Source organism: Pocillopora verrucosa, chromosome 11 (genome assembly GCF_036669915.1).
Source record: "Pocillopora verrucosa isolate sample1 chromosome 11, ASM3666991v2, whole genome shotgun sequence".
NCBI lineage: Eukaryota > Metazoa > Cnidaria > Anthozoa > Scleractinia > Pocilloporidae > Pocillopora > Pocillopora verrucosa.
The window spans coordinates 6,650,718-6,677,727 of record NC_089322.1 but is presented as its reverse complement, the minus strand read 5'-3'; the positions used below and the strand labels follow the sequence as shown (position 1 = coordinate 6,677,727).

The window sequence follows — 27,010 nt, the reverse complement described above, 5'->3', positions numbered from 1 at the left end:
TCCTTATTACCATCATCATCATCACTGATTATCATCATGCTTATCATCATCATTACCATCATCATTGTCGTTATCACATTAATGATCATAACTTATCCCTTTACCGTTATGCTAACGATGATCCATAAATTATCTATATTTCTTAACATATTTGTAATGTCAAACTTGTAGTCTCACTGATAGTATTAGATATTTTCACGATAAATAATTAGTGCATTGTTTTCACTAAGGCCTAGGTTTGCGGCCGATATAACGCGCTTTATGATTGGCTAAGAGCGATATTAAAGCGGGAGCTTTAACTTACACAAACTGAGACTAAAGGCCCCATCACGAATCATACACAGAGTAATAACGCAAAAGGTTTCGAAAGACTGACGTTTTATTATTTTTAAATGAAGAATACGTTTTTCAACTCTATCCTTGACGAATTAAAAAGTGACGTTTACATAGTATAGCTTCAGATTCCTGCTTTAATCATGAAATGGACACCTTCGATAGAAAAAACCAGAGAATTTATTATACTTACTCACAATTGATATCAAGATATAACAAGTTATTACATCAGAGGTAAGGTCGTAAACAAATTAATGTGTAGATTGAAGAAAACCAACTCTAAATTTTTTCCTATTTTGGAAAAAGGTTTTCAAATCATATTTTAATGAAAAAAAAAAGACAATAATAAAAAAGACACTAGCATCAAATGTCCGATCTCTTCTCTTTTCCTTTGTGCATCGCTTTCCTTTTTTGCGCTACTTCTTATATTGCGCCAATTGATTTTAGGAGCAAGTGGCCGACGCAGTTTACATACCATGCCTAGTTTCCACCTAAGCTAGAAATATCATACCCACTCTTAATTGGGGCTTTAGCCAGCTTGAGTTCCACCGAGTAAACTGACTACCCTGTTTTAAAAAAACCCTCCGCCATTCTGTTACTCACGTTCTCACCTTCCAAAACCAGATCTTGTTGCAGTCTTTATAAAATAATTTGCTAAAAATGGCTGGAGTTTTCACTACTACTGTGTATCGTACAGTTCTTTTATTTTCAAGCCTTTAGAATATTACGCTGATGCATTCTTTTCTTTTTTTGGAACAAAAGTGGTAGGAAAAAGCAACCAAAGTTTTTTTTAAGAAATGTTAGCTTCCGCTTAAATTTTCTATCGCTCCATACTGAGAAAACAAACGTGTCTTAAAATCACATGTTACTTTGAGTGTCTCCAAAATACTTCACTAAGAAATAGGTATGCATATTCTCAAATGACACCAATTAGTGTCTCTAAGGATAGCATCTCTTCTTATCAAGGCGATATGTTCTAGAACACTATTCTTTTCCGGATCTTTCATGCCTCGGAGTAAGTGAATTCAGGTCTTTCGTGATCGTTTTGATGTACGTCACTTAAAGCAAAGTAGTCCGTATTGTTCTCTAACGGCAAATCATTGCTGGTACGTAGTCTAGAAACATCGATCTCCTTATAGACAGGATCATCGACTTGGGGGTCATCTCTGGCAAATTCGAATACGGGATTGCCATACCCCATATCTATACCCCGGTCAGAGGCTGTCCTGCGCACGGCACTGTGAGACAAAACAAAATAAACATGGTTAAAAGTTGTCTTCGGGTACCAACAGTAAGTAACTAATCATATCAAATATTTTTTTTCAATGGATGTTGTTCAATTTCTATTGCGATCGCTGTAATTACTTTTATTTTACGATTTAAAGATAGGATAGAGGAAGGAAAGCTTAGTGTCGACTCACTTAATAGCAACGGCGGACTCCGAGGGAGAGTCAGATGGGTACAGACCCGCCCCACCCACCCCTCCTCAGTTAAAGCAGCGGTCCCTTCAGCGGTTTGGTTATTTCAGTGGAGGGGGAGGGGGAGAAGGGGGTTGGTTGAGAAGTAGCTAGTGGCAAAAAAGGTATGTCATCTGAAGTCGAGTACGGACCCAACCTGTTAAACATTTGCGGATCGAACCCAGAACAATAAGGAGAAGCCAAGGTTACCGGGACACGAACCAGGCGAAGAAAAGACTCAAGCAAATGGCGGAAATCGAGTCTCCCCCTCCCCCTCCACTGAAATAACCAAACCGCTGAAGGGACCGCTGCTTTAACTGGGGAGGGGTGGGTGGGGCGGGTCTGTACCCATCTGACTCTCCCTCGGAGCCGAGCAACATTTATGTGAAAGTTACAAGGCGAGATCGCTATCTCTACTTTCAGAAAAATATATAGTGCAGGTTTGATATTAAAAACTGTGCGGTGAACTCCACTCAGAAGAGCTTTGTGGTTTTATATGTAACAATAAGTAAGGGAGGTTAATTTGTTAAAGAAACCATTTGATGTGTGATTGCGAAATATATCTATATTCCTTTCTACCTCTTAATCTTCTTCCTCTAATTTTATTAAATGTTATTTTCTTTTGATAATTCATTTTTGTTACACTGTATCAGGATAAGAAAGGCTAACTTCATAACTTGTTTAGGGCTTTCTGTGCACTATGGGCTAAATAAATCCCCCTTTAAGAAGATAACCCACCAAGGTCTCGTATTGGAGAATATTTGTCTGATACCTAATGCTTGTCAAGGTAACCAGACTGTAACTATTCGGACATAACAAAAACAAACTTACCGACGATGTTTCTTTACGTAGAAGATGGCGATAATAATCAGGGAAATAATAAACAGTACAGATCCTGCTGCAATACTTGAATAAAGAGTTACTGGCTTTAAGCCGCCTTGTTGTTCATCACTGGATATACTTGGAATTTCTAGGGGAAAAAAATGAAGATCGCATAGAATCAGACTACGGAGCTTCTGGTGAAATGAAAGAGCGCGCAAACCTTTCAGACTTAGTGACATGTTAGAGTTGTCGGAAGGGACTGGTACCTCCCACGTCACTATTGCGTACGATTGACCAATTATAAAGATATATGTTCTTCTGTTTGGTACCCTTGCAAATCGTCTTTGTTGTATCCGCACTCCACGATCCACTTTCGAGGCAGGATACGCTACTTTCGCCTACCAGTCGGTAACCAGGGTATCGTTGCACGATAAAAAGCACTGGGTTTTATAATAAACACCAAAAACTGATCTGCACGAATTTGGAAAAACAGTTCCATGAGATGGAGGCTCAATGGCTTGGCACCTCACAACTTAAGATAAAAGAAATCATGTGATTAAGTTCCTGATTTTTAAGCAGCTATCAGGAATCCTCAATTTAAATCATGTCTTTGAAACCTCTCCTATTTACCTTTACAAATCTAAATATTTTCAGGATGCTTGAAAAGATAATGTTTGTTAGTCATGGGTTGTCACTAAACTGTGAAATGGCTAAGACTGTTTGAGTTGTGTAACCAATTCCTGCACTGGAAAAAAAAAACTAAAGACAAAAGACTGGAGACTAAACGCAAGCTGACTCGCAAAGTAACATATACTTACTATTACATGTAGAGGTGTTTCCTGACCAGGAGCCGTCCTCTTTGCAAGCGCGCACTCGAGACCCGATTAACTGATATCCCCTGTCACAAGTAAAATTAGCTTGGGAACCAAATGAAAAGCCACAGGAAAGGCCCAAACTTCCATGTGATGGTGGCTGAAGTGTAATGCAGGATTTCCCTGTGAAAATAAAGCCTCATTATGTTGAATTGACGCAATTTCAAGTGTTATAATACACTTGTATTCAGTATTATTATATTTTCAAGAGAGAAACTATGTATCTACCTGGAAACAATTTTGCTTGCGATAGCTTACAAGATAAGTATAACAAAACATACATAGACATTTATAGAAGAGTATACGAGCAATATACAAACACTTATCAAAAGCGATAGAAAACAAGCAACGTTTTTCAAAGGCATAGTCAATGTCACATATTTCGATGACATACTCGCAACTTTCACCACGAAGGTGCAGTTAGCTCTGTTTCCGTCGGCGTCTGAAGCTGAATATATTATAAAATAGACTCCAATGCTCAACTGAGATAACGGTCGAATGGAAGGGTGGTTAACAATCACGTGACCAGAATTATCATCAGCAGTTGGTTCATTCCATCCAACAAAAGCACTGGATGAGCATTCAGGAGTATAGACCACCATGTTCTCTGGACAAGTATTATTGAAAGAAGGAGGAGTTGTGTCTGCAAAAAGAAAAAATTGTTTAATTGGAATACATATATATGTATTGATATCGAAAATGACCTTTTTAGTTTGGAATAAGATACCGCAAATTAGCTCGGACTGTTTTCCCCTTGTTTCATCCTTCGTTTTTATTTACATGTTTATCAGTCGTGCTTATTTTTCGATTTTATGAATGGAAAGACGAGATGATATCTTTACAGTCGACAACCAGAAATTATTTTGTCGGGACTCCCATAACCACTTTCACAGCCAAATACACAATTTGAACCATACGTGTTGCCGCATGAAGAGGTCAGTAGTGCCTCTTTCCGTGGGATGATCAAAGTTAGACATTTTATGACTGTTTAAATAAGACGAAACTTAAAACAAATAGATGTCACTTTCAAAATAACACAAATGGTCATTTTGCAAAAGATGGATAATCTTTGTATTGATTTTTGTAATCCTCAGCAGGACTTTGAATAATGAATGAATATGAGGAACAGGAATACGCTAATGTCAAGGAAACAAAACAACTGTCATATACAGAAGAACTTTACTCGCAAGACAAAAGTATGAGTTTTACTTCCTCAAAGTAGTATAATGATGAAATCTTAACTCTAGAACTGCGAAAGAAGCAATGTAGAATGAATGCGAGTGTTTCGGAAGATCTTTTTTCGTCGCACTCATAACTAGTTAGAGAATGAGTGATGGGAGAACTAAGAAACGAAACGCAGACATGGATTTTTTTGACGCAATAAGAATACTACACTTAAAATAGAGAAATTGCAGCTGGTAACAAGGAGAGACATGTCTGGTTCCTTTCAAGATGCACCCCCATCCCCATAACCCCTCTCCTAAAATCATTATGGAAGAAGGAAATAGTAATTGAGATCAGTTACCGTTACACTGAGTTAGAGTTCCTGTCCAAGTTCCATTACTGTTACATGTTCTTGTTGTTGATCCCGTCAAAATGTACCCTTTGTTACAGGAAAACTCACAGGTTTGTTCCGGCAAATTAGAGCAGGGCTCTAGACTTCCATGTGGCGGGGCATACAGCTGTTGACAATGCCTCTCTATGAAAAAAAAGGCAAACCATAATTATTCTTTTTTTCTGAACTGGCAACTGGTTTCGTTCTTGAACGCGCCTTCGTCGAGATTGAAAATACACAGAATATCGGGAGAGCTCAAAAGATGCGTAAGAACCGAAAAAACCGAAGAAAAGAACACCTCCTACTGTCGTCAGTGTTCCTAGAACGTAGCAAGTGTTTCATTAAAAGATGAAGGCCTAATCAGTGCATGAATCAGACATTTAACATAATTTTTTACATTTGTATCGATTCAAATGTTGTATGATAATATCTAAAAAAATTACCTCTACTACCATTCAGTGTGCTCCCTAAAAATTAATCGACTGAATGGATGTAATCAACAATTAACTTCCTAACGATTTCAAAACATTTAAAACCATGCAATGAAAATTAACGTACAGTCAATGTCTCTAGCTCCTTACCTCCTTCACAAATGAAGGCATTACCAGGCTTCAGCTGAACTCCCTCTGGACAAAAACATTGATGTCCACTCGGATTTGGAAGACAAAGATGACTACAGCCTCCATTGAGTTGAGAGCAGCTTGTTGATCCTAGCAAAATGCATAAAGTTTTAACTGTGATCAAAGTTTTGTGCAGTCAATGTCACTTTAACTAGCAGACAGTTATGACGTGTTCGAAGAAAAAAGGGAATTCGATTCCATCTCCAAACCTTATCTGCTCAAGTATATGAATGTTATGTATACTCAGTCAAATATTTCAATACCGTTTGAATAGCTATTAGTAATTAAATTGACACGAGAATCATTTTCATGGCAAAAGGTCATGACAACACCGAGCCAACATCGAAATCATTTTGTTACAATATTGAAATATTCTACCAAGTCTAAAGTAAACCTGTCATCAAGCCAACCTGGTCATCTTGGTAAAGGTTGCAGAAATAGAGTTAGCCACTCCTGAGTGTGCACCCACCTGCTATTGTTTTTTTCTGATCGTAAACATGCACTTCCATCGGCCTTCCCATTCCATAGACCAACACGTCTCTTTGAGAAGATGTCAAATTGTACTTATGAATACTCTGACTCTTCCAGTCAGACCAGTAGAGAGTGTCACCAGACAGGGAAAGTCCAAAGGGATGATGGTTGTACGAAGACAAATCTAGAACAAGTTCTCGGTTATTTCCTTGAAAGTTTACCCTTTCTATCTTATCGAGTTGTACATCGCACCAATACAGCAGCTTATTCTGCGAATCTAGAGCAAGTGCATTAACCCAGACAAGTCCAGAGCTTACAATAACTGTCCTGGCAGACCCATCCATGTTAGCTTGCTCAATCTTTGGTGATGATCCCCAATCACTCCAGTACATTTGTCTAAAATAAATGTTTCACAGTGCTTTTATCACCATTTACCATTTATAGATGAAAAACTTTACTTAGTCATCATTAAATCCAATCTCCAACTTTGGGGTCTTCAGGCAAATAAGTTAAAAAAAAAACTCTCTCAAAGCTAATTCACGATGAATGAAAGTTTTCCAACTGCTACAGGAAACAGCAACATCTTCAATGATAACCTTCATAGCTTTAGTATTGCTTGTAATAGAGGGATATCTATCCTTAATTATTATCTGTTCCTCGAAGGAAAACAGCTTTCTTCAAGATTCTCTCTGGAAGACTTTCTGTTTCTCGATACAAACAACGTCCAAGGACGATTATCGCACCAGTTGGAGGCTATTCCACTAAAATTGGTGTGTTTAGAAAAGCACAATTACAATTACTTTTCTAATAGCTGGAAACTTTCCAGTTCTTAAGAACTATTTTTCTGCTGTGTATCATTCATTTGGGAAATATCAAGAAAAGTGTACCGCAAATTGAATTAGAAGGACAAAAGCTTTGATTACCTCTCCGGTATATCTAGAATTATAGCTCTTGGATTTTCAATCCCTGTTGTGATAAGGCTTTTCCGAAATGATCCGTCTAGTCGTGCTACCTCAAGTTTGCTAGTTCCAGTATCAGTCCAGTAGAGAATTCTTCCAATGTAATCTACTGCAAGGCCATCCGGCATTACCACGTCAGTGTACGCTATGACCTCAACTGACGATCCGTTTGGAAATGCTCTCGCCAACAGTTTCAGGGTCACATCTGTCCAATAGATTTTACCCTCAACTGGGTCGTAGTCAACAGCCACGGGTGTGGAGACATTTATGTTGATTTGAAGCAGATAGCAAGGTGTGTTCGCCACTGCTAAAGGAACCTTGTAAATTTCACCACGATTCGCTTCGGCGAAGAGCAAAAAAAGTTCATCGCTTGTCTTTTGGAACAAATCTTTAAGGCAAAAAATAAACAACAACGGCAAAATAAATAAATAAATAAATAAAACCCAACAATATTTTTCAGATGATTGACCTCGCTCTAGACCTAATTTTTGTGAATAAAGTTTACTTATGAAACCCAGAAACGATATGTGGGAAATCCATAGTACGGTGTACACACTGACCATAAACTACAACTTGTTGCTCTTATTTCTACTTTTTCGAAATTAGTAAAGCTGATCTCTTCTTCTCCACGGAAGTGTAAGAAGAGTTCTTGATATGCACGATCAATGATAAAAAATCCTCCCCCCCCCCGCCTTCGTAATGCTTGAAACATCGAATAAGTAGCCTCACCATAGTCGCAATTTTTTCCGTCCTCTTTAAGAACGATTCCCGTCGGACATGCGCACTGGTATCCTCTTGGCTTTAAAAGACACAAATCACTGCACATGCCATTGTTTTGCGAGCAGGAATGTGACCCTTGAAACAGAAAGTAAATAGTAATAATAAATAATAAAACATCATCAAAATTGAGATCAGTGGTTACTTCTGAGAGTCATTTCCAAGCCTCTTGAGCAACTCCAATCATTTATTACCATCTTTGATAAGAAACACCATCAGCTAAAGAATTATTAAACCTTTCACCACAAAGTTTATCTTTTTAAACAATATCAGGAATGATTATCTTTAAAACTACAAATATCACGATTACTTCAAATTACACACTTGAGACAAAATGTAACGGTCCAATGATGTAGCTGACTTTTGTAAGACTTTTTTTATACATGTCCGGCCGTAAGTGATTGCCCTTATGAATATTTGCTAACTCAGAGAAGATGAGAAAGAGGCAGTACTTTTACCTGAGAATATCAAGGAAGGATCAAACACATGAATGTCCATCGGCTTCTGTAGATCAGGAATCACCACGTTCATCTGACCACTAGTTGCATTATAACTTGTAACACTCTGGCTATTCCAATCTGTCCAATAAATAATGTCCTGATAAATTGTTAATCCATAAGGATGAATTCCAGCTGTAGATGGTAAAACAGTCTGTCGGTTTCCTCCATCCAGATCAGACATCTCTATAGTGTCTAGTTTCGCGTCCGCCCAGAACAAACGGTTTGTAGCCTGGTCCAGGGTAAGTCCGTTTGGCCAGGTTAGATTTCCCGTAACAATGGACCTTCTACCCGAGCCATCCATTTCTGCTTTCTCTACCTTCGGATTGGCGCCCCAGTCCGTCCAATACATCATACTAGAAGAAGTTATTTATTCCAAACATTATTAAGAATTTTTTTGACAAAGTTCACCAAGGATTAGCTGCTAACACATCCCAATGGCCCTTGAAAGTATATCTTAACTAACAGTTATCGCAAAATAGATGGATGATTGCATTTTATATATCATAAGGATACGTCGACATTTCTTCAGATCATCGTCAGATTCTTCCAGTTTTTGAAGTCCATTCAAATGGGTAAGAGCATTTGTAGTAGTTAGCTTGTGTCACAGCCGTGGACAACAAAAAGGCTACGTTTACTACTTATGATACTTCTTTGCTGTTTCCGCTACAACACGTTCGCCAGCGGATACAAAAACATTTCAGTCTTAAAAAAATCGTTACGTACCCATTTCTTTCATCCAGTAGAATGGCTCTTGGTTCATCAAGTCCAGTATTGATCAATTCTTTCCTACCTGATCCGTCAAGACGCGCTACTTCAATTCTGTTAGTTCCAGTATCGGTCCAGTAAATGTTCCGTGCTACATGATCAATTACTAAACCTTCGGGGCTTAAGATATTACAACGAAAAAGGATCTTCAATGAGGTTGCATTGGTTAAAGCGCTGACGATTAGACCTTGAGCAGCATCCGACCAGTACACGCGATCTTCGACAGGGTCATAGTCCAAAGCGATAGGACGCTGATTTCCTACATGGTTGAATAGTGTTTGAGCGACGAAGTAGCTTACATCCAGTGAAATGATATTTGTTGATTTGTCGTCGGCGTCAGCAAAAAGAATGAACCTCTTTACTTCTGCAATTATAATCAAAACAGCGTTTGTTGCCATTGAGAGACTCTTTGTAGGGAGGATGTTTGATTCATCTCCATGCAGCAGGTTGTCATAACCCTCAATGTATTATTGATTTCTCGAACAAAGAATGCGCATAACGACCATGCATTACTCGCTGTTTTTTTGGAATCACAAGGCTGGCTTTAGACGTGGCATGCATGTTCGCCGGTTGGGCGGAGGAAAAATGTACCTGTTTAAATATTCACATGTGGTATTCTCATCTCGAAATTTGACCGTTATTAGAATTGCAGAATTTACAAGCGGACAAGTAGTATTGCATTTTACTTGAAAGGGCTGACATAGCTTTCCTGGTATCTATGCATCATCTCCGGCAATCGATAAACAGTTTTCTTACTTTCTTCACACGTCTTTCCATCTTGCTTTACTGCTAGGCCCGTAGGACACACGCATTCATGGTTGGACGCTTTAGGAACACAGAAATGACTGCATCCTCCATTGTTTACGGAGCAAGGACCTAAAGCTTAAGAAAGAAACAATTTTTAATGTAAAAGCGTGCAGTTTATACTGTCGACCATACAGTTATTTCATAAGCTGCACACTTTGACAACACCAATGACTATTTTAACCTCCACTTCCTCATATACTTTAGTCCAAATTCTGACCAGGAATGCAAATTTAGGCGATTGATCATGAAAAGTGTGAACGGAAAAGAATGTAGTAGTACGGCTGAAAGCTTTGTTTACCGTATACCTTTGAGTTTGCAAGCTTTTCGTTTGAATCGAAATTGGGAAAATGTTGTTGAAATGTACATCAGCTCTTCACGAGCGGAAAATATTTTTTGGTGCCCTCGCTCATGGCAGACACAACAATGAAAACGTTGCTAGCTTCCATTTGATATCCTCTTTATCAAATGCACTGAGACTCAACGCTAAAACAACGTCCAGGACTTCGTCAATATCCTCTTGACTTTCACAGGTGACTACCAACAGTGTTTGATGAGGGGAACCTAATTCATGAGTAGCTGATAGCCTCTTTAAGATTACCTGCTGGTTGTCGCCCACTGTCGTATGCAACAATTCCCATAGGTCGCCCACCATTAATACTGAAACTTTTGAGTACCTCTCCGGTTGTAGCGTCCAGCATGTGCAACTCCCTGTTTGTCACCCAGTCAGTAAAGAACAGGAAAGGAGGGATCAACGCCACTCCGAATGGATGTAGGCTACGCATCTGAAAAAGCAGTTTCCTGTTGTTACCATTGTAGTCGACCGATTCCACTCTGTCGTAACCGGCATCTACCCAAAAGACTCTTTTGCCTCCTCTGTCGAGGTCAATTCCATTCGGCCAGTAGACTTCTTTTGTTACGATGGCGACTCTTTGCTGTCCGCTCAAGGAAGCTTTTTCAATTTTGGGAGCGCTTCCCCAGTCAGTCCAAATCATTGCACTGTTTAAGTGACGGTATCAATAGGTTAAACTTAAGTAGAATTTTGAGGTGAGACAATGAATCAATGATTTATCCAGTCTTACAACTAGCCAGTTAGCAAGCCTACCGGTCGGTCATTTAATGGGTTGGCTTACCAGCCAGTTAGCTAATCATTTAGAGGGTCAGTCAGTCAGTCTGTCGTTCAGCCAAATCGGCACATCGATCAATGAATCAGTCGGTCAGCTTTTACATTGTTCAGTCAATGAATTTATGACATTCATTTTACAGTTCAAAAGGAACCTTATGAAGGTTGCAAAGAAACTACTGAGAAATCGGTTGCGCTCTCCGAATCTCACTAATTAATGTATTGGAAGTTCGATCAGTGCACACTGTATTATATCCGAGCGGTTAATCATAATGTACTTATAAATCGCACAAATATGACACTTACTCGTTGTCCGGATCAAGGGCTATGGCTCTGGGTTCTTCCAATGCCGAGGAGATTAAAGTAAGTTGGTTGTTTCCATCCAGGTCTGATACCGATATCCTATTATACGTTGTATCAGTCCAATACAACTGAGATGTCCTCCATTGAACGGCTAATCCATCGCAGACACCAATATTAGTTATAACTGTAGTCGTGTTTTCGTCATCGATCCGAAGTCGTTTGATGTTCAGTTCCGTCACGTCACTCCAAAATATGAAGCCCAGGCTGAAATGGACGTCTATAGCAACAGCTCTTGTAAGGCCTAGAATCACTGAGTTTACCTTTGCTTTTCCGTGGTCCACTGCTACTATATCAGTTGTATTTGATACCAACAGACATGGTGGAGTGCAAATTATTGCTAGGAATAGAAAAATTCGAAGCAGTAAAAGTGGAGACAGTGTATTGCACCAAACCAGATTACCGATTATTTTATCGCTGGGAACGCTCGTGGGCCGGCAATATCAAACGAATCATGTGCTCTGATTGGACTCTATGTCATCTGATTGGGCCCATCTTTCCCGCTCGGGATTGTCCCCTTTCATCCCGTCCAAGATGAATATTGTGTGGAGCAGCATGGAGCGGACTTATAAAGTTCGTAATTTAGGAAATTTTTGGCGGTGGAGACGCAAAAAGCAAAGAACCATAAGCGACACTCCTACAAACAGAGTCGGCTCTTTGGTCAACAGAATTAATTAAAAGGAAATTTTTGGACCCATACCTCTGTTAATACGATCATTAAGTGCCATATGTTAATACTCATACAAGCGATATCAAAAGCTCAATTTATGATACATTCCATTGAGTAACCGCGAAACCTCCATTTGGTGCCAAAGGCTGTAGCAGCTTAAGCAGCAGCTTTCACTCAGTGGGATAAGTCTAATGAAATTGCACGTTTTTAACCGTGAAGATTCTGTTTCTTTTCCTATTAGAATGTAATAATCCTAAATGTAATCAAAAGAAACCCTAAAATTCCTGAATTGAGAAATTACATGCACAATTCTCAATTATTCCTGTGGTTTTATAAAATAACCGATGCGTGAAGTAAAATTTAGATGTAAATAAACTAAACAATTTTTATAACACAGATGCCGTCAATTCATAACCGACCTGCGGTTTCAAATTGGTAAAAACTTCGTATAAATTATATTCCACCCAGAAGCGTGGGATGCTTAATTAGTTGTGGTAGACAAATTTAACGCGATAATGCAGTATCAAAAAGGTTTCAAATAACCGAATAAATGAACAAAAAAGAGTTACATTTTAAATCAATCGAACAAGGAATATCTTATCCACAACTGACCGATCAATTATGTTTCCGAGTATGGCGTGTATCAGGCTGGCAACACACCAAAGCTGAGTGACCGAATTACAATCCGAGTGATAATCACTACTGATTGAGTCGGTGCGCATAACTAGTGAAGTGATGCTTACAATTGTCCGAATTAGTGCAGACAACTAACTGATAGATATCTACAAAAAAGTGTTTCCAAGCATTTAGGATGCCTGGAAAGCCAAAGCGCGCTCAAACAAGTTTTTTTCATCATTAAATAGTGAAAGAACAAACGGTCTACATAAAAGGATGAGATATGAATTTGAAACCAAAAGTTCGCTAAACGTGTCTGCAGACTGAATTATCTCTGAGACCGCTTTTTGAGACCGTAAAGAACGAAAAGGGCATCTTTAATCCCATTTCTCTATAATTGTTTGCTAACATGTAAAACAAACCTAATTAATCTTATGTAATTATAAATTATAATAATAATACTCACCCTCCACGTTATCGTCTACGTTTGTTATTGACTCGGATCATGAGATTCAAACATGCCTTGGCATATTTTCATGGTTAATGCACACAACGCAAAAGAATAAACAAGCTGGCGTGTCAATTAAAAGGATTTTATCATTAGCTGGCACTATCATGAAGTAAAATTTACCTCCATCTGATTGTGAACTCTTCATCAGAAACACTGACGCCAACTTTATCCACCACAGAACATTTGTCATCTTCATAAATCGTTGCTGAGTCGATACAGAAAGAGAATGAAAATGGTTTAAAATGAAAACTTTTTAGCAGTTTTGTATCTGCCGTGAGTGATGATTTTGCTCGGGAAGAGTGAGATGGAAGACAAGTTTCTATGCGGCTTTTTGTCCCAAGGTATCCTTCTAGTTGTGCCTCTAGGAGGACTTAGAACGAAGTTTCTTGGCTTAGGCAAATTATAAAACAGCTTTCAATAGAGTGAAGGCCAGAAATATTGCGTTGGAAAGGATATACATCATGCAGGACTTCTAAATAGAAATATGTATTTGTCCTCCACCATCCAAAAAGATAGTTTCTGACGTTGGCGAACATAGGGTGCAAACAGTAAAAAAAATTTATGAATGGGCAGTAAATTACAAGTCAAAAATAGCTAAGGGATACTCTTAAAGATCAAACTCTGAACGACAGACTGATAAACGAGTTGCTCCTTTCCATAAATTAGTCAACATTAAGTTGGACTCACACACGAAATTACTCCGCTACAACATATTTGTAAACTACACCCAACTAATCTATTTGCAGATACACTAACGATGAATTCTGACTAACCATTTTCACTTTTAGATCCAGCTAGACTAGTTTTTAAGATGTTTATCGGCCTGGCAGAATAAAATCATTGACCTTTGGCAACTAGTTCACTCCATTTCAGCACTTACACAAAATGTGTTGATCAGCTCCTAAAGGAGACCTCAAGGTGTGTTGATCTGCTGAGTTGACAAACAAATCGATTGGGCGAAGTCCTAGATCCAACTAGACTAATTTCTAAGATGTTTATCGGCCAGGCAGAATAAAATCATTGACCCTTGGCAACTAGTTCACTCCATTTCAGCACAAAAAAAACTGACCGACACAATACATGAACTAATCAACAACTCGTCTATGTCTCGATATTTAAGAAATTTGAGCGTAGTCGTGAAGCTTTTAGCCCATTAAGATGATTGGTAAACGAGAGTTGCTGCAAGAAAGATAACAAGAAAAATTTTAGAGCTACGTAGCAAAGAATTGTGACCAATTTTGGTTACTACGCAATTTATTGATTAATTTTGCTTAGTCAAGCGTCACATTAACCTTTTCAATCTGTCTTGTGATTTTAATGATCATAGACATTTTTTTGACATACTTTGAGGTGGTTTGTCTGTTTGCTTATTTCAAAATGCCCCCTCTTTCTTCGCACAAGAGCGGTATTGTTTACGATTATTTGTCTACAAACAAAGATCTTTTCAGTTAGAAATGACTTTCTGTTCATCTGAGTTTTCCCGGACTTGATAAATTATTCATTTGCATGCCGAGTGGACCCATCTGGGATGAACTTTCTCGAAGTCCTACTGATCGATATTATTTTAAATTGAACCGAAATCTCATTTTTGAGTAAGCTTTTGTCCGACTGTTTTCCGTAACATTTCTTTGTCAAAAAGCCGACAGGAAGATGTCACGAATCATCCCGTTTTGGAAACAATGTTTTCATATTAAAAGCGTAAAGGTTAAAATTGTGAAAAATTGTTAATACTATGCCCTTAATATAAGTTATGTGCTAAGGACCAGAAATCTCGTGATCCCCTTGTCTGCGCAACCCACTGATAAGATCAATGAAAAAAAAAAGACAGATAAAATTTCTAATGATACACTTAACTTAAAATTATACATAAAGGAAAACGTGAAGCAACTGGTTAATGATCCGTGGATCAAGTCGACTTGAAAGGCACACGGGTAACTCGACAGAGGAGAATCAAAAAAGGAAATTAGCGATATTTTCACTTGACAATTATAGTCCATTAGGTGCCAGGTTCGCATTCGCATGACAATAACTAAAGAAACGTAACAACTCAGCGCAAAAACCTTGACATAAAAAAGTCAGTCTACTAAACTGCTTGTGTGATGTGTGATCCAGTAAGAACTCCATTAATCAGTAGTACTAAAACCATTTCCTACCCCCCCTCCCGCCCCAACTGATAGTCAATAGAGAGGTCCAAAAAATAGTCGAGCAGTCCCAGGGTCCAATGGTCCGGTTCATACTTTACTCTGCCAAAAAATCAACATACATCAAATTTTCATGATAGTGATAGCAAGTGTGTCCTCGACCGCCCCAAACAAGTCATCGCAGCTCGATTTTAAATTGTAATTTCTCCCAAGAATTTCAAACGAGCCACTAAAACTGGACCTGATGTGATACTCTTTCTGTGCGATTTCAAGTGAACTGGGCCCCGAGGGCCATAAAAACCAGACACAATAATGCAGGACCGAAATGTGGGGCTAGCCTAAGTTTTTCAAAATTGGACCGTGACGACATGTTTCATGGCCCCCATGTTCATCAATTTGAAACCCTCCTTACAAGTAGACATATTTGAAAGGTCTTGTAACCAGAGCAAAGACTTTGAGAATTCATATCTAACATTCGATGTCACTAGAAACTAAAAGGCTTGGCACACAAAGATCTAAAACATAAATGCATCTTTGCTACTTCCAGTGGTGGCTTGCTCAGAAGGATAATTCAGAGATGATGACAGTCTCCGTAGTAATCTGTGTGAGAAAGGAAGTTACCAAGACGAGGAAGGACAGGCAAACTGTGAAACACGCATGGAAGGAAAGATAAAAACGGGCTGGAGCTACGGCTAGGAAAGAAAGCTACAAAGATAAAAGTGAGGTTGAGAGAGTAGAAGGGAAATAAAACTTGGGCAAAAGGTAGATCTTAACATAAATGTGCTGTCTAGTCTTCAAACTATTGAGTATGCTTTGTGATAGGAACAACGTGCAAAAGTCATGGCTACTCCTTGGATTACATTATTAACGAAATATGCTGCCAGAACAAAAATTATTCATTCATCGGGATCTGCAAATATTGTTCCCGTAGAAAACAATATATCGGCAATCGATCCATAACACAAAACATGCTAGAGGCTTTCCACACTACTATTTATCGTATGTATAGGTCCCTCGTTTCGATTTGCCGCGCGGCTCGATAAATAAAATTCAACTCCGCTATGTGTTAAACTCTAATTAAAAAAATGTATATCATTTATCACACAGAAAAAAATATTTCCACCAAAAAGAAAGTCGAAGCAGATGATGACGCCTACATCTACTACATCATTGCATCAGCAGGGGTGGCTGTGTTGCTTCTACTTATCATCATTGCCTGGTACAGGTTAGTAAGTCAATAAAAAATTTAATATCCTGTTTATTTTCGTCTTCTATAATGCCCTTTCCTAATTGGTCTTTTGGGGAGGTCGGTTCCTGAATCGTGAAGGAAGCGGAAAGACAAAGGCTTTTAAGTTTGGGAACCTCATTCCGTCCACTTGGACTAAGTTATATTCCAAAAAATTAAAATTCTACCAATGATTTTCATTTGTTTGGAAGATCTAACATATAACTATTCTTGGCACGGTTACACGTTCGAACTTTCTTTATCATCTTATGAATTGCATCTTTTGGTCAATTTTTAACAAACCTTAATGAAACTAAGGATTGCAATTTAGACAAGATGCACACAGTTACAAGTTGAGACCCGGAACCGTTAGGAGCGTTCCCCACATTCCTGGCTCACTTTCATGGCTCAGCACGTGCCCAGATCTGTGTTGTATCGTTTCTAAACGGTTTGGTAAAGGGAAGAAAAACTAAATTCCTTTTGAAGAGTTAGAAGTACTTTTTGCATGAAAGTGGTACAATTTCTTTTCAGGCCACGCCAATCCTGTTGTATCGCCAAACCAGTATCGATAAATCACAATCCTAATTAGCGGCCAGACAACAAAGTATCAGCCCTGTCACATAACAACCAAGCCTGTAGTGAAAACCCCTTGGAAGAAAAACACTGTAAGCCACAAAGCGATAGGGAACAAGATCCAATATACGATGAAATAACAGACGGAATAAACACATATGCCAGCCTGAAGTCCGCAGGATTACAGAAGCGTGACAGTAGCCGCTATGCAGGGTTGTGTTACGCCCCTAATTCAGTCTCTCATTACCAAAACGTCCCGCCTACTCAGCATAAGGGGTTTCGTTCGAGTGCAGCCGGCACTCGTTTTGGTTGTCAGGATGAGTGACAGTTTATAACTACTTCTTTGCCTTCTCTATGTTTTTGTTTTTCGAATTCTTTTTTCTTTTTACTAAGCTAACCGAGATTTTCAATCGGGGAGTAAAATTATTTATTCCTTGTTCAACTAACTCCTTCATCTCATCAGGGCAAAGATTTTTCTCCAAGTCCAAAGTCACCACGGTGGAAGTAAGGTAGCCTTTAATTTGCGAAAAAGAAAAATTCCACTCACTGTCAGACCTGAGTCGTATGTTTTGCTTAGACTTGTAACGCATTTTTGTGTAGCATATTGATATTTCAAAGTGCCATCAACGACGAACACTTATTCTTCTTTTTTGGGATCTACGTCGGCCACGGCTGTTCTCCCGAAAGTGAAAGTGTTTCTGACAGGAAATCATATATTTCTTTTGAAAAATGCCGGAGTTGATCTAATCCCCGATGTATATTATAAGGCAAACATTTAGCGCAACCTTGCACATCTAGAGCTGTGAGAGTTATGTTCCGTTGGATCTGTAAATATTCTTATACACTCTTAAGAGGTGATCCGTGGCCTTAAGTGGACTTTGTTTGAATATGTAAATCTTTGCGTTATGCACAAGTCAACAGTGACTTTTAGAAGATTATACGACCTAACTATGTTTCTGAGCTTTAGAATACATAGGTTCTGGGGGTGATACGCCTTGGAGTACAATATTGAACACGATGGCCGGCTATAACGAGATTTGATTTAATATTAACAAATTGGTCTTAACTGAAAGTAGGAGAAAGTAAAGCGAATTTTGATAATCTAGGTCTAAGTCTTAGGCATAAAAAAATTGTCTAAGTACCTCCACATTTCAAAGGGCTATTGGATCCATCAGCGTGCGTAGTTTGGTTTATCCAGAATTTTGTTTCTTTAGAATTTTGATGAAGTTATCTGTTATTTCAATTTGCGCTTCTAAGGTGCTAGAATCAGCGTAGTAGCAACGCAAATGCATTATCATCCTGACATCGCTGGGACGATATACTTATATGACGTTTAACCAAAAAAAAAAATGAAAACAGTGAAATAAAATTTAGATAATGTGAACTTAACTCAGAAGGGTGACGCTGCATCCATCAAAATTATTGATCAATAAGTTACATCCAGTCTCCCATTCTTTTCCCCATTTTGGATTCATTCTTGCCTTTACCCCTGTGCCAAGGACACCAAAGGTGACCTAAGAAAGTTTGTTTGATTGATTATTTATCGAAACCAAGATATAGATGCATGATTGTTGCTGAGCAAGTCAAATTCGCAGGAGGCTTAACGCCAAGGCTAGTGCCCGCATGCAGCCTAGCCAGCAACCTATCCATGAATAGGTTACAAACAGCTCAGCGTGGAAAGCTCAGGGGGAGAGGAGGGCAGGCTTTTGACTAATCAGTTATGGTGGATTTGCTTTTTGCTTAAAATGGACACCTTATTTGAGTTGTTATGAGACTGGATTTTTGAACCTCTTTCAGACCCATGTTTTGTGGCATCCCTTCTAGTGGACTAAATCATTTTGGCTGGGGAAGGGGTGGGTTGGGGTACGGTTCGGTAAAATCATGAAAAATTAGTTTCTATGAAGTAAAGCATCATGATTCCCTAGTAAAACTACATCAAATGTCATTTCAACTTAACATATCCAGAAACTATCAACTAATTTTTACCAAATTGTACCAAATTGGTATGAGGCGTCATTCAAAAGGAAATGATACAGCTGCCTTTGTCCTTTAAAAATACAGCTCACAAACTCAAATTTACCACGCAGCAAACTTGTTTTCTAAAATGACTCAAAATGAACACGCCCTTCTGTTTCCACTTGCATCTTCCGCAATGTACGTAACGAGCGTAGTACCATTGAAGAAGTGTGGTAGACTGACAGCTCGAAGAGAAACTATAATATGCGGTGCCAAGTTGCTGTTGTCAAGTGCAATGGGTGTACTTCAATTCGCTAAGGCTTTCGAATTTTCGTTCAAGCTTACTCTAATATCTAAAGGACATCCCATTAAAACCGATGGGGTTACATCTGTAAGCGTGAATCAATGCAATGATGATTGGAAACCTTTCTTGCAATTCCCTCCAGCTATCTGCCAGAGAATTCATGTACTATTCGCTCATAAGAGCTTTCGCCATGCAAAAAATAAATAAATAAGTAAAAAATTGGACGAAAGCCAAGGCGTGGGGAAATGTCTTTTATGGCGTTATAAACACGCATATAGTACCATAGCTCCCTCTTCCTAATCCAATGAGCTTATTTCCGGCCGCATTCTCGAATTTACAGAGCACCTTTTCAGGGACTACGTAGACCTTAATTCGAGCTTCATAGATCATGCAATTGTTACACACATTTGAGTAAGACTAAGAAAATTTGAATGCAATAAAAGCTTACCTATTTTAGAAATAGAATCTCTTCCTCTTGGAGTCATAAGCTTGACAGATAAATCAGTTTGGAAAGTGACTTACATGTGTTGTGGAATGCCTGCTGCATCTGTTAAAGACTACTCCCTCTCGGTTAGGAGGAATCTCTACGTGTAAATGTTACGGACCAAGAGGAATGCCATTTTCACACTTCACTATGTCAGACAAACACTTTTTAATTCGCTGCACGGCTGACTTTGTCATACCCGGCCTGTCTTGATCCCGATTCAGAAAGGAATTCCGACGTATATTTTAGATTGCGTAGAAACAAACAAAATTACTTCAAGAACGATGATTTTAATAAATAAAAATTAAGCACATCGCAAACAGAAGATGAACATGTGCTTGGAAGCAGGCGCTTTGCGAGAAGAGTGAATTTGAGGGTGGTAGAAGAGCGCTTACTGAATTCACGGATATCAGCCGAATTTAGTAACGGCGTAGAAGTGAAAAGGCGGGAACCAAGTATTTACTAGTGACGTTATTGAGTACACGTATGAAAAAACGCATATATTTCAAAGTTTGTTAGCCTGTGCAAAAAGTAAACATATATCAATTTTTTTTAAACTGCACACTGAGGGATTTTAACTCTGACCATTCGGAATGGTTGAATTTTTATTGACCTTTGATGCATGTGATTTCCCATGTGATCGCGCTGTGCGTTCCTCCTATTTGCGAAAAAAATAGGAGTTTCCGATAACGCAAACGTCAGGAGAGCACAGCTTTCCACACGAAGCACGAGATGCCGTGAACATCGAAAGAGGCAAGGAAATATACATCAATGCTGTTTCAAAACCTTTATTCATAATATTTATGAAATAAGTAACGACTCACCTAAGTAACGCTTAGATATTAAATTTGAATCATATCTCCTGAAGTACACTAACAGATTCATAATAATTTTGATTTATCACATTCGTTAAAAAACTAGGGCTACATGGAGGAAAAAAACACACACACAACTTTTTCTGTTTCTATAATGCACACCATAACTTTTTTATGTGTCCATGACCCGTCAAAATTTAGATATTTTGTTAGCATACTACCTATCATTACTCAAATTCATACAACACACATCTAGAGAACAATAGCTGCTTTTTAATTTGAAAAAAGGAAGGTTGATAGGCAAGTGTAAAGGGTTGAAGATCGCACAACCGATTCAAAGGTCTTGATTAATTCTCACTGCAATGCTGCTAAACAAGGAAAGTGCCAGAAGGCTATCTTAGTATTAGTTTTAATCATGGGTTTTCAAGCTAAGAAGCCCTAGTCATCAAAACATTTCTAGAGCATTGAATATTTTCTACAGTGATTATATTGTCTCAGCTTTAGCTGCAAAGACATAAATGTCTCAAAAAATCTTTGTGTCAGCTTATCATGACTACGAAGACTTCGTCAAGTTATTGCGTCGCAATTCCTTCGTTATTCCCTATAGTTGTAATTAGACCGTTTAATTGAATAGTCGTCTTCAATCGGATGTAATGCCATATACATGGATGATCAAGTTTGCAGACCACATTAAATGCTTCGAAGTGAGGAGGGAAGAATTTAAACGATCCTAGAAACAGCATAAGGCGAAACGTAGTTGCGATAAGTTGGAGGTTGAGATTCATTGTCCCTCTGACAACCGACGTTGGCATTCTCATATGTTCCTACTTCAGATATCTCGCTATAAGTATGTCCTGATATCATTGAGGGATCACTTCCTAGAGATTGCATTTCTTGTTCATCTCGAGCTCTGTCTTCTGTGGAGTTCGCCTCGAATGCTTCGTTAAATACTCCCCGTTGGGTACTTTCCTCGAACATACGTGATTCACTTCCCCTTTTTGGTTTGCCACTACACGCATAGGGCGATCTATTAAGAATTAAAGAGATGATGGTTTCGGAACTAAGTCGAGTGCAATTTCGTCTTAAATCATGTGCGTCATTTCCAAATCAAAAGAGTGTGCAGAAAAAGTGTGATTTGAAATCACGATTATTTTAGACAAAAATTGCACTTCACTCAGATCCATTACCACTATATTATACCCATTTTGAAATCGTATCTTTCAGTCGCTCAAAAACAGGATTTTTTTAAGGTGGTATAAATGTTTTTTTTTTTTACCAATAGTAGGCTGATGGTAGATAGTTTTAATTTTTTTTTTTTCATTTTACTGCAATTTGATTGGTCTATCTAAACAAGTGATTGGTTGTTGGTTGTTATATTTTGCTTTATAGAGTAGTAATAGTAAATCATCTATGTCGAGCATTTTTTCCCAAAAAATAGCCTAATATCTTCATAATTTTTTTCTCATGTGATTTCACCAGCCAAAGACGCATATTTCAAAGGGCCATCGTCTATTGAGAAGTACGCACCTGCGGTAATAATAGAAAACTGCTGCAGCAAAGGCAACCGAAATAACCACAGCAACTAGAACTCCGACGATGACGCCAGTGGCAGTATCTTCTTTGATAGAAATAGGTTCTGTTGACCAACAGAGACAGTCATGTCAACTCGGCTAAAGGGGGGCTAGGGCGAGGGTAACAAGATTTTCATTGACTTGACTACTATAGTGTTGGCGATAAGACTGTTCAAAATGGAAGAAATGGAGAGAATCATGTTTCCCTTTACATACTGTACGCTATCGTTAAGGATTTTTTTTTGTTTGAGGGTGTGTTACATAAATTGACGATGGAATCGTTCAAGGAATCTTTCTTAGAATATTTCGCCAGAATGAACGTCACTTGCACCCTTCCCAGTTTAATTGTCGAGTCAGCTGGCAAAGTTCGTCTGTATGTGACAAAATGTTCCCTGAATTTTCCAATTTCAAACATGAGCATTAGGTTGTCAATAAAATTTTCCTTTTTTAGTTGACGTTTCAGAACGAAAACGAGATCTAGAAAGCTTATCGAGGTAAAATTCGTATTCTCTAAGACCTGTTCTGCCAAAAAACCTTCACTGTGTTAAAAGCAAAATAATCGCGCAATGTTCTTGCTGGATTAGGCGTGGGTTCTTAACTGTTAATGATATTCATTGATTGAATCCTGCAGAACGATGTAATGTTTGATCGATAGTTATTCTGATCTAATTGTTATCTTTATAGCAGTCTATTATCTATGTTTGAAAAAGACTTTCGAAATTTCATTAGCTGGTCATACCTCTAACACAGTCTTCACTCGAAGCAGCTCCATTAGTATCCGTTGATTTTCCTTGGTCACACTTTTCGCAACTGTTCTGACCTTCCTTGTCCTGATAACTACCTTTACCACACAACGTACAGTTGAAGCCGTTTTTATCGTAATACGTTCCCACTGGGCATGCCACTGTTGAAAATCAAAAGAATGGCCAAGAATTCGCAAAGACGTCCGAAGTATTCACGCAGCAGAGTGCTATCCCAAGGAAAACATCACAGCCAATAAGAGCAAAACAGCTAGCGAGGGATGAAATTAACTATAAGAGACTGGTCACCAGCGAAGGAAAGCGCAGCCTCTTAAAGTAACGATTACGTTTCGGCGTCAATACTGATTGGTTGAGAGGATAGCACGAGTTCCTTAACCAGTAAGTTTTTTAATCCAGTTAATCTGAAAAGTAACATAACCAAAGCAGATGCAACACTCACCACATCTTTTTCCATTGCTGCTTGTAACATATCCTGCACTGCAAGTGACACTAGAGGAGAGATGCTGTAGTGAAGATCTCTCAGCGGTACTGTTCATTCCATACACGTTTATCCTGAATTGTCCTGTGGCAACAGCGTACTTCATCTGAAACAGGACCGCTTCACTCTTCTCTTGAACATCTTCGCTCAATGAGTTACTACCAAGAGCTTCTCTCACCATCAATGAGAAAAGAACCTCCATTGCATGGCTGACTGCTCGCCTTTTCCTCTTCCTCTCCGCCAATTCACATCCAGGAACGGTAAGCTTTGTCAATTGGCAAGCGTGGCATCCTGAGATTGTTGAAAGCGTTTCATTGACAGCTTTTTTAACAGCTTTGAGTAAATCTTTGTGGGTTTTTATGTTCCCACAATTAATCCCACTAAACCTTACAGAAAAGTGATGTTCTATTTCCTTGGGAGCAGCTTCACCTGTGTGAAAATGAAGAAAGCAAAAAAAAAGTGATGTTGTTAGAGTGAGTCGAATATCGATTCGTTAACTCATCTCTTGCAATTCGCAATGAAAGACGTTGAGTTCATTTTCTGTGAAAGTCTTATTTATTTTATAAGACGCAGACCACAATAAACATGCTGCCTTACCATGTCAAATCATCATTACTATAACAAGATATTAAATCATTATTATTATTGTTATTATTATTACCGTTATTATTGTTTATAGTTTATATTTTCTCGACTGTAGTCATCGTTAAAACAAATAAGAAAATTATTTATCTTACTCTTGGATATTTTCCTACTCTGAATTCGCTTGCTCATAAACACCAGCCAAACAAGTTAATCAGATAAATTAGAAACTTGTTTGTTTAATGAAATGAAGGAATTGCTTTCTCGGTATTAGATAGGTCTTAAACAAGAAAAGAATTTCAGCGCAAATGTAGATAACACATGACTCTAAAAAACAGTTCAAAGGACGCTTTCCTTACTTGTGCAAGAGGGTATCCCAAGATCATCTTTTCCATTCCATTTCCATTCTGTATCTGGCCCACAGCCATACATTGTAATTGCCCCGGAATTAAATGCGTGTCCTTCATCACAAGACATGATACACAATAGTTTTCCAGATAGCTTTCGACACTTCGTTTGACCATTCCTGGGTTTATCCAGTTTTGGGCAAACTACGAAAATGGGCGAAATTTGTTTTAAAGTTTATATTTCCAGAGAAATGTGCGGAATGTGTAGGACTCAAATAGATTGCCCAGAAGCACCATTCATTTAACAGAAATTCTTTCTTAAACGCACTTACTGCAAGTTTGGTGTTAGTGAAACTTCAGAACGATATCAGCAAATATTTACCTTCATTAACCATTTTAGTCTAAATTCTAGTCAGAATATACTGTTAATCTTTATTCGACGGACTAAAAGATCTCATCGACTCTTTATTCAACAATCACTTCGGAAAACCTGTTCAGTTTTGTGTCTTTGAGAGCATATTCACCTTTTTCCTCGATGATCTTCTGCTTGCAGTCAGTGCCATAATACCCGCTATCGCATTCACAGTCGTATCGGTTTACACCATCTACACACTTTCCATTGACGCAGGGATTGGAACTGCAATCATCGATGTCGATATTGCAGTGTGGACCTGAAAACCCAGGCTGACACTCGCAGTGGTAACGTGCTTCACGAGCCTCACAATGGAGAAAGTGGGAGCAATTTGTTGTGCAATCGTCCAAAGCTACCGGTAAAGAAGACAGAAAAAAAAAACAACAACAACCGATAGGTTGAACCTAAAAAAGGTTTGAATAAAAATCTCTTTCGCGATAATTAAAGAGAAATTATTAAATAAAAAAAGATAAAATAGAGGTTACGGAAATCATCGCGATGAACCAGTGATTCAGCTGCGGACTAAAATGATAGAATTCTGAAATCAACCCTGCAAGCCCACCTGACTTGTAGAGCTGTTAGAGCTTTCTTTGGATTCGCAGTAAATAGAAAATTAAGTTTAAGCTTTTAAGTTTAAGCTTTTCCCAGGAGCGGACGACCATAACTTTTTACGGACAAAAGCTTTAATTCAGATTCCATAAATATATTTTACTTGTTAGATTGTCAGCTTTTCTGTATTTGGACTGGAGTAGGTATTTAGCTTACTAAGCTCGAGACAAACATTTAGACTTGTTCTAATAACCTTTTTTCTAACAACTAGTACCAGGTTAGTCTGCTCCTACCATTTCTTGTCAACTTTTGCTTTTCAAATTATTCTTTAATAATTTAGTAAACCGCATAAGGTATTTAGTATTTTAGCATTATCTACTGAGTTAATAACGTGAGCCATTTCCCCTTGCTTTTCATCAGGTTTTCCTGAAAATTCGGCTTAAGCTTCTATGTGTAGAGAGGCATTGCGAGAAGGAGGTGCCTTACTAAAGAAAAACATTGACCCCGGTCGAGTATCGAACTTTGGCCTCGGGATCCAGAGCTTTGTGTACAAAAGCGTGTCTAGCAAATTTTGAATGTTTAGCAGACTGCATACCTTTACATTGCGTCATAAACCTCTTCTCTACTTCTCCTTTTATCCCAAGCAGGAAGCTGCTCCATGCTCGCACACTTCCTGCAATGGGCCAGGTGCAGTTGTGTGCGGCATTCCACATGTGGTCTGCTGATGCTGGCACATCCCATAGGCTAACTTGGTGCAGAGTGCCCACGAAAGCCGTCGATTCAGTCGGATTCTGTCCATCTGCGAGATATCGCTGCCCCAGTACGATCCAACCACCTCCCATTATAATACTTCCGGTGTTTACATCCTTGGAATGTTCTCTCTCTGGTCCATCCACGTACACAAAAGTATCTCCAGTGATTCCATTCCAAACAACTCCCACGTAATGCCAACGATCATCCAGCAGGCTGAAACTCGTCTTTATTACTTTATCTTTGATTTCCAGGAGGATTTCAGACTCTGTAAACGATAGTACTATGATGTCCTGCGACTGCTGGGGAACACTATAACTAAACAATGTCCCTGACTTGAATCGCGAGTCCACACGGACAAATAGGGCGATTGTAAACGACCTCATGCTCGGAATACTTTTACTGTCTGACAGAAGAACCATGTCGTCCTTACTTTTACGCGAAAATTTCAGATCAAAGTTGCTTCCCAGAACTGAAACGTAAAGCTCAGTTTGAGAATAAGACATATATGTTTGAAAAATAATTAAGAGGAGAGATTTCTTCACGTTTATTCAAACACGTTCGATCTATTGAACGTCAACCTGTATCGAGTAACTGTCACTTGGGAAAGGGCTCTACGTTTTAACCCCTTAAATCCTGTTTTGATGAACTTAACATATGATACTTTCCGTTTTAACTATTCGGCAGCGGAGAGAAAGTTACATGTTCTGAACACCCCAAATTGATATTTCGTATGGTACTACAAATAAGATTTGATTTGATTTTGAATAAAACCTTTCTTTTTTTTTTTTCAGAATTGCTTACTTACATTACTTCTTTTGGTTTGCTTTACCTTGATGTTTCTGCAT

General features: G+C 38.6%; 2 protein-coding genes across 3 annotated transcripts in view; both read right to left on the bottom strand.

Annotated features, from left to right (window-relative positions):
• Positions 1 to 1,072: 1,072 nt before the first annotated feature.
• LOC131783932 (low-density lipoprotein receptor-related protein 6) lies at positions 1,073 to 14,382 on the bottom strand. 2 transcript variants are annotated; one of them, XM_066174013.1, is made up of 16 exons: positions 14,095 to 14,382; positions 13,335 to 13,419; positions 11,365 to 11,758; positions 10,537 to 10,934; positions 9,888 to 10,013; positions 9,090 to 9,495; positions 8,325 to 8,719; positions 7,819 to 7,944; positions 7,054 to 7,477; positions 6,129 to 6,526; positions 5,621 to 5,749; positions 5,010 to 5,183; positions 3,879 to 4,127; positions 3,431 to 3,607; positions 2,622 to 2,760; positions 1,073 to 1,571 (listed from the first exon to the last, which is right to left on the bottom strand). In XM_066174013.1, the coding sequence occupies exons 2-16, from the start codon at positions 13,408 to 13,410 to the stop codon at positions 1,337 to 1,339; spliced, it is 3,846 nt and encodes a 1,281-aa protein (XP_066030110.1). In that variant the 5' UTR covers positions 13,411 to 13,419; positions 14,095 to 14,382; the 3' UTR covers positions 1,073 to 1,336. The 2 variants fall into 2 exon arrangements, with proteins under 2 accessions (XP_066030110.1, XP_066030109.1); XM_066174012.1 differs by having other exon boundaries at positions 13,988 to 14,104.
• Positions 14,383 to 20,675: 6,293 nt separating this feature from the next.
• Positions 20,676 to 27,010, bottom strand: part of LOC131783959 (uncharacterized) — a 29,756-nt gene continuing 23,421 nt past the window's right edge. The window contains 7 exon segments of the mRNA XM_066174026.1: positions 20,676 to 21,739; positions 22,240 to 22,348; positions 23,023 to 23,187; positions 23,484 to 23,951; positions 24,464 to 24,655; positions 24,976 to 25,215; positions 26,008 to 26,634. Of these exon segments, the coding sequence (XP_066030123.1) occupies positions 21,433 to 21,739; positions 22,240 to 22,348; positions 23,023 to 23,187; positions 23,484 to 23,951; positions 24,464 to 24,655; positions 24,976 to 25,215; positions 26,008 to 26,634 (2,108 nt within the window). The 3' untranslated portion in view covers positions 20,676 to 21,432.